Source organism: Sitophilus oryzae, unplaced genomic scaffold (assembly GCF_002938485.1).
Source record: "Sitophilus oryzae breed Bouriz unplaced genomic scaffold, Soryzae_2.0 scaffold_814_pilon_pilon, whole genome shotgun sequence".
NCBI lineage: Eukaryota > Metazoa > Arthropoda > Insecta > Coleoptera > Curculionidae > Sitophilus > Sitophilus oryzae.
In genome coordinates, this window is record NW_022147433.1 from 13959 (window position 1) to 23000 (window position 9042).

General features: G+C 34.1%; 1 protein-coding gene across 1 annotated transcript; it reads right to left on the reverse strand.

Moving 5' to 3' along the window:
- Positions 1-300: 300 nt before the first annotated feature.
- Positions 301-1299, reverse strand: LOC115889444 (craniofacial development protein 2-like). Its single transcript, XM_030909426.1, has one exon. The coding sequence runs from the start codon at positions 1297-1299 to the stop codon at positions 301-303; it is 999 nt and encodes a 332-aa protein (XP_030765286.1).
- Between the last annotated feature and the right edge of the window lie 7743 nt (positions 1300-9042).

The window sequence follows — 9042 nt, forward strand, 5'->3', positions numbered from 1 at the left end:
TCAGTAATTCTGCATAGTAGTTGCGCTATTTTTCTATACCCATTCTATTCAAGAGCTTGTCCGTTTGATTGGTTTTCATTTGTCGGATTGTTCTCCATACCTCAGTACTCCGTGCGCCGCTTATTAGGCTTTGCACTTGCTGACACCTTCTTTCCCAAATATCTGTTTTTCCTACCTTAATGGCGGCTCGTACCTCTCTATTTTTTTGCTTGTAATGACTCCAGTTAGTATCTGTTCGGTCTGAAAACCATCTTTGATAGAATTTTTGTTTGTCATTGATTAAGGCCTTTATGCTGTCAGTTATCCAAGCTGGTTCATCTGCATGTTCTGTTCACCTAAAACTTCGAAAGCTACTTTTTTAATTAGGGTTTTTAGGTTGGTATACTCTAGTTCTACATCGTTACCGGCTTTCACTTCCTCTAGGGCTACAACTAATCTTCTCTGGTACAACCATTTAATACTGGCATCATGTAGTAAATGAAGCTTGTACTTAATACGCTCAGATTCTTCAATTTCCAGTTCTTGTGATGTTGTGTATTCTATACTTTTGGCTCTGCTCTGGAAAGGTACTACTAATTCTGCAACAACCAGACGGTGGTCGGATCCACAATTTGCGCCTCTCTTAACTCTGCAGTCTTTGAATTTGAGTTTCGATATTTGTTTAGCAATCATATAATCAATTATAGATTTTTGTTGCAGAGAGGGCCTTTCTCGGGTGTATCGATGAATCAATTTGTGTGGGAAGAAGCCGTTAAGTATACATAGACCATTCAGTTCGCAAAAGTCAATTAACCTCTCTCCAGAATCATTAAGGACGTCCTCATCGTGTTTTCCAACCACTTTACTATCTTCTTTCTTACCAATTCTTGCGTTAAGGTCTCCCATGATTAAGACTTCCTGGCTCAGTTTTATTTCTGTGAGGACTTTTGAGAGTGCAGCATAATAAGAGTCTTTTTCCGCTTGGTTTGAATCATCTGTGGGCGCATAAGTACCTATTATTACCGTTTCCAATCCGAAAATGCTCAAGGTGACAGTTACTATTCTTTCGTTGACAGCGTTGTAATTCTTGTAAAATTTAGATAATTTTTTCGCAATCAGTACCGATACTCCCGCTTGAGCTCGTTTTGCCTTATCTATCCCAGACCAGAAGTGAAGGAAGTTGTCGAGATGTTCACTTCCTCTCCCTTTCTTCTTCGTTTCAGAAAGAACAACTATATCTAGGTTGAACCTAGCCATCTCTGATGTAACTTCCGAGGTCTTGTTGACAAAGCTGTTGACATTCCAAGTTCCTATTCGCATAGTCCGTTTCGTAGCCAATTGTCGTCGTAAAGAATATCTGTCCGAATACCGAGGCGTGTTTAAGGTTCTTTGAGCAATTGAGTTTTTTTCCGAGTAACAGGTCGCTAGCCCGTTGCCTCAATCCCCAACCTGGAGGACCAGGGGCCTTTCTGTAGGGATGCCCATTCTTAGCCGAGAGAACCGGGTTTGAGGCGCCGGAATCTCGCCTTCGCCCTATTCCTGTCAGCTGCATAACACCCATCCATTGGATGCCATACATTACCAGTGGTCACGCGGCTCTCATGAGCCTTCGAGGACGTAGGAAATAGGACTTGCTGGCAGAGCTTATGAAACAGTGGCCATTTCTCAATTTTTGATGAAATACTCCTACTCGAGATTGGAGTATCTCCTTGAGATCCGTTACCAGCCTTCGACCACCTTAAATCCCGAATAACTTATGAAAAGGAATACAAAAATTTTCAAAAATGGAAGTAATTAAAAAAGGTGCGAGAAGAAATAACGTTTTTAACCTATCCTCGCTGTTAAAATATCATTTTTTAATCTACCCTTGCGGTTAAAGTACTATTTTATCTACTATTTTTGATAGATATAAGGCAATTTTAACAGTGGCTATGGAAAAAAAATAATTAACGCATAAGATTGTTAAGAAAACTTTTATTTTTATTTAAAATCAAATATAAAAACTCGAAACAATTGATAATCAAACTTAGCTACTCTCATCTCTGACGGAATTTCACAATTTCCAATACGTCTAGCCATCTGACGAAAAAGGATGTTAAATAACAGAAGTCGTTAAAACTTTATAGCTTTTTAAATTTCACATAGAAAACAACCGCACCATAGATATTTCATAGATTACCTTTCTTGGCCTTGATTGTTTTTTTTGCTAACCTACCTATTTAATTTAATGTTTAACTATTATATTAAAACTAATAAATATCTCGGGAAAATCGTGCAAATAAAATATATCTATGACTTTGATGAAGGATGATCAAGGATGGGTTCCACAAATGTTACATATTTTTAATTAGGTACATACATAATACAGTTCACATATATCTCTTTTGAAACTAAATGTAGTAGTTGGTTAGGTTAGGTCGAGGGGTAAACCGCAGAGGAATTATGGTGTACACTATGAAGGAATTCTACAGGAATTCCAAGAAATTACGAGGAATTCCAAGGAATTACTAGGAATTCCAATGATTTGCGTAAGAATTCCGATGAATTCCAAGGAATTCCTTAGAAATTTAGAGGAATTCCACAGGAATTAAGAGGAATTACAAGCAACTTTATAAAAATTAACGAACATTAGTAGACCATGAATATTATAATAGGTGATAATAGGTAGTACTGAAATTTAAAGAAAAACGTTTTGCAGGCGATTTTTTACAATCCGTTTTTCGTTTTCGAATCAACAAGCCTAAATTTTCTCAGTATCAAATATCTACAGGTTAGATATTCTTTTTAATTTAATATTGTACCCCTCGTTTATATATCTAAAATATATTCCAATAGTACGGCCGAACCACCACCGAGAGAGATCTACTTTATAACGTTCCCCTGATTTCGCCATTTTAAAAGAAACCTCATAAGATTTTTTTTATTCGCTTCTCAGAAAGTGTAAAGTTGTTTTTTTTCATTTCCTCGGAATAATACCTAGGTATACTATATAGGGAAATTAATTAGAACTTTTAGGTGCACTTCACCAATGACACCCATGCGTAATCTTTATGGAATTTATGGTGATCGGAATTTGCGGTGATCAAAGTGACGTGCAACTGAAGTTTTATTAATTTCCTTTCCTATAGATATAACTAGGTACCTATCATTTAAAAAAAATCCTGAGAAAAATTAATTTTAATAAGTAAGTGCCGACATATTTCCATGATCCCTTATTAGTCCTAAAATTCAACTAAAAACGTAAATCGCGTAATAGTACTTTTTATTGTTAGATCTTAGTACTTATAGCGATATTAGACATTTATAAAAATCACGAGAAAATTTCTATTGCGGAACTGCGAAACCGAGGTGGCAACGCTGGTTCAGACTGAAAGAGTTACCGAGTTCGTACCAAGGAATTCTAAGGAAGACCTTGAATGATTGACCTTGACCTTGAAGACCAAGGAATTCCAAGGAATTCCGAAGTAATTCCGAGGAATTCTGAGGAATTATTTGAGTAAAAGGAATTACGGTGTACACTTTTCCCTCTGCGGTTTACCCCTCGGGTTAGGTTGTGGTAAGACTCTTAGGTAGGACCTGGTTAGGTAGGACTAGACTATACCAACAAAGGAATAAAAATAGATGGAGAATATCTTAATCATCTAAGATCCGCTGATGACATAGTACTAATTGCCAATAGTCCTGAAGAGCCACAAGCACAAATTAATGAACTAAATACTTCCAAATGAATTTAGAAAAAACTAAAGTAACATACAACGAACTAGTGGAAAGAAAGGAAAGACATTCTAATAAATAACACAACACTGGATATAATAGAAGAATATATATATTTGGGACAACTAACACACAGCTCGAGATCACTACTAAATAAGAATTAAGTTAGCATGGAGTACTTATGGAAGAAACTCAATCATATTCAAATACAGTACCTAATACCAGTCATGATGCTTGCGAAAACTAGACATATTTTTAAAACGGATATTATAAGGAAACTGTAGGTCGCACAACGCTCAATTGAACGAAATATGCTGGGAATAACCAAAAGAGACTGTAAAAGAATAGAGTGGATACGACAAAAAACCCAGGTAATAGATGTCATTCACAGAGTCAAATCTCTCAAGTGCTAATATGCAGGACATCTGGCAAGAAGGACGGACAACAGATGGACCACAAAAATTACAGTATGGTATCCACGAGGAATTAAGAGACCTAGAAGAAGACCGAAGATGGGACTATGATATTAGAAAATTAGCAGTGATAACTTGGGCCCGCATAGCCAACAATAGAAAACAATGGGCCCAAGTACAAAGGAAGTATCTAAATATATGAGGGAGGCTACACCACACAATTAGAAATTGTTTAATAAGCTTAAAATGATGATGATGGTTTTATCATTTATATCTAGTTATTTAACTTGCTTTAAGTGATAACAAACGAATCTAAATAAAAAATGTGATGGAATAATTAAGCTTAAATGTATATTCATATACTTTGTAAACTTTATAACTTATAACATTATGATGTAACTGAATCTTTCCGGGATAGTATAATTATTTTCCAGGATCCGAGAAAACTTACGGGTCTGGCAACTCTAATCCTGGTGCAGGTCTTTGATAGGGTGCATAGCTCCTCCGCTTCTAGCCTTGCTTTACCAAATAGAGAATATTGCTTGTGTCTCGCGTATATGTGCTCCGCTGTTTCATGATCTTTATAGCAAAGTTTCCAGTATACAACTTTCTTGATATAGGTTGCGCTGTTTTATGCAATTTATTTCTGCTAGGCTCTAATATTTTACAGTTTGATGGCAATACCCGTAGGATAAAATATAATCGAAAGCTTATTTCTTTAGATGGTGTTGTACTCTAGATGATAAAGGTATATAATAAAGATGATAGGGTATATAATTTTATTCTTCTATTAATTTCCTGATATAAGTATTGTGAATCAATGTATGTATTAACAAAGTCTCAGTGTATGTATTAAATATACTAATTGCAGTATTATGATATTAATTTTAATGACCTGAATGTTTTCCAGTTCGAAGAAGATTACCAGACGTTAGTTTATTATACAATTATATTCGCTGAAACATATGATCATTATGGAACAAAAATACTCGGATATTCGATTTTGGAAGGTATTATTAACCTTTTTTCTGACAATTTTATTTTATACCATTTTTATCTTATTTATAAATGTCTTCCTGGGACGGGTAATTACCCCTATTAACCCATATATGCGCCCCTGGTGTGGTCTGAATTGTATTCGGAAAATTTTGGCAGCATATTCTACCGATAAAAATAAGTTCGTATAAATGTATGTCCTAAAATAGTTCGTTTCGGAGATACAAGGTGTAGAATTCATTTTTATTTCGATTTTTCCAAGTAATTTCTAAATTAATGTTAATATTTGGATGAAAATTGGTGTCTGGGTGTTTTTTGACATGAAAAATTTGGGATTTCGGTGAAAATAGGACTACTTGTAGGAGGCGTCATCTACATATTTTTAACTGGTTCAAACAGTAACTTTTTTGTCCGCATACCTGTATAAAACTTCTGAGTGAAAAAAATATACCAAGTTTCCACTGTTTATTAAGTAAAAATGGTTTCCTAGTAAAAATCGCTAAGAGTAATGGTTCTCGAGATATTATGAATGGAAAGAACCAATACAGGTCATCATGGAGAAGTATTGAACATGTTAAACTAAAATCATATATGTTTGAGATGTTTTCCTGCCAAAGGTTCAACAGAAACTGTTTCATCATAGCAACGGCCCTGCTACGTGGAAACACCGGTTCCCATTAGAACACCGAAGTTAAGCGACGTAAGGCGATACTAGTGGATGGACGGGTGACCGGTTCGAAACTCTGTATCGTGCTGTTGTCCAAAGGCAAAAGTGTAAAATCTATTCAAATTCAAATTTAAATAGTTTATTTACCCTTCTCTCCAAATACCAATATACAAACCAAACAAACTAAAAAATTAAGTAAAAATAAATTATCGCAATAAAAAAAACCGTCGCAATAAAAAAAAACCGACACACAAAAACTTTAAATGTTTTTGTGTGTCTATTGATACACTCTGCTCATTCACGCCGCGCCGGTTCGAGGCCGGATGAGATCGGATATCTCGTGAGTAAGAGTCGATTTAGACACTTGCCAAGTCGGTAGGCCATTGACCATGATATGGCCGAGGAGCGCGGTTCGGATTCCTCGTAAACAAAGTACGCCCCGTCCAGATTAGCTCTGGCAGCAAAAAGGAGACGTTAACTGAAATCTTTACTTTACTTTGTTTCATCATAATTTTTTCTAGAAATTAATTTAAAAAAATAAGAACTTTAGAATTTTAGTGAAATAACTATCTAATCAACATTTTATTTTTCTCAATAATGACATGTATTAATAATTTACATTTCAAATATCTTGAGAACAGTTAGTCGTACCGATTTTTACCAAGAGACCTTTTTTACGTAAAAAATGGCTGTAATTTATATTTTTTTGCTCAGTAGTTTAATACAGGTACAGACGAAAAGTTATTATTCTTCAAACCAGTTAAAAACATGTCGGTGGCGCCTCCACAAGTAAATATTATTGACATCGAAATCGAATTTATCATGACAAGAAATACCCAGAAACCAATTTTTATTAAAATATCAATATTAAAAAAATCGAAATAAAAGTGAAACTTCTACACTTTGTATCTCTGAAACGAAGTATTTTAGAATATAAATTTATACAAACTTTTTTACTTATTTTGCCGGCAGAATATTTTGTCGAAGTTTCCAGAATACAATTCGGACCGCCCTGTATAGTATACTAAGTTTAAATCTATTCAATGATCCAATCCTGGTTTGAATGAAAATCAATCTTTCCCTTCTAAAGGTTACGTATGCAATTTTTAATCCTCGTTTATGTAAATAATTATAATGGCCATAAAATCATATTTTTATATTTTTAATAATATATTAAATAAATTGAAGATCAAATCTGCTGTTGACGTTTTTTGCTATAGGCATCACTTCTATATGCCATTAAACTCATATGGAGATAAACAGGTGCTGTTTTTCATAAAGATTAATGTTTTATTTTGAAGGTAAATTAATGTGAAAAATTAGGTATTTCTCAATAGTAACTGAGGTCTGTTTATATTGCAATTACAGGAAGATTAGTGCAAATAAAAAGTTGTAATCATAACGTTTTGAAAAATTAGTCTTGTAATATGATTTTAATTTTAGCAATTTTTTGAACTGTAAATAGACTGTAGAACTATTTTATTCATGTTATTATCGGCGACAACTTTACGTCCACTCTTGTCCTGTTTTTCAGTCAATTGCATTCTGACCCATACGATAAAATAGGTTCTACTATCGATTTGTAGATTGTAATTTTTGTTATAAATTTTATTTTATTCGAAAACTTCGAAATTCGAACACGATTACATTTCTGACCTTTTTGTGTTCTATTTTGAATGTTTCTGTTAGATACACATCACTTTTCCTTCTTGAGTTATTATAGTTCCTAAATATTTGTATTCTTTGCAGTGTTTTATATTCCTGACTTTTAAGTTCCGGTCTACTTGTCCACATATTACAGTTGAGGGATGGAACCTTTGGTGTTACACAGCAAAATAAAACACTAAATCACCACAATACACCAAATCACATTTACTTTTACACTAGACTGGCGTTTCGCTGAGTTCACTCAGTTTTTAATCATCTGCTGATGATGCTAACATGGTTCGCGCGTGCAGTGTTAGAGTAAATATGTTTTGGTGTATTGTGGTGATTTAGTGTTTTATTTTGCTGTTCACAGTCTGCCATTTGTAAATATTCTGTTTTTGTCATTTTCAATCCCCATTCTGCGTATTGTACTCTTTCAATTTTCTAAGCACATAGCCAGTGTCTTCCTCATCTTTAGCAACTATGACCTAATCATCGGCGAACCACAGGGTTATTAAGCAATGATTATATACCAATCTGTATACCCATTCCTGAGCATTTACGTCTCCATACTTCCAGATATTTTTTTACCATAAGCAGCACTCATGGAAAAAACAGGTGCTGTTTCTCGTAAAGATTAATGTTAAAAATTAGGTATTTCTAAACAGTAACTCAGATCTGTTTATATTGTAATTACAGAAAATTCGTGTAAAAAAAGTTGTAATCTTAACTTTTTGAAAAATTCGTCTTGTAATATGATTTTAATTCTAGCAATTTTTTGAATTATAAATGGACTGTAGGCAACTATGTTATTCATGTTTGATTTTCTTATCGGACACATATTTACTTTAGTTCTTGAATAATTTTAAAAACGTACAATATAATGGAATATGTATTAAAAATATATTAACCTTTAATTTATGATTTTTTCAGCAGCTCTTCTTTTACACAAAAAAAAAACGAATCTATTTAAGTGTATTCCTAGATAAATGAAGCCGATTACTGAATATAGCGAGTAATTACAGGCCTCAGGTCTCTGGCACCATTACCAGCCTAAAATGGTATCAATTAATACAGACAGGTTGGTGTTTTTTTTTTCAGTCCTTATTATAGCTTTTTTTCTTCTTACCGATGGTCTATTTTAGTTCAGAAATAGGAATGTGGATTATTTCCAATAATATCGTTTCGATTGTACTATATATGAATCTACAGTGGGATTGTTTTGTTTGGACAGAACGAGTCATTTAAAAATCGATCCAAAAAAACTTGGTATTTGTTAACATTTTCGATAAATACACTAATAGTAATTAACCACTAGTCATCATTATCATTTCCAGCTTATTCAACCATTTCCAATTATGGTGTAGCCTCCCCCACATTAAATAATCTCTTTTCAGTTGGGCCCATTGTTTTTTGTTGGCTATGCAAGCCCAAGATTTTCCTGATCTTTGCTAATTTTTAAAATAACCTCTTTGCAGTTGGGCCCATTGTTTTTTGTTTGTTATGCGGGCACAAGTTTTCCCTGATCCTTGCTAATTTCCTAATCTCATGGCCCTCAGACAGTCAGGCGGCACTTGGGGCGCTTATGAGTAGCGATGGGAACTATCGAATGAATTAGACTATCGA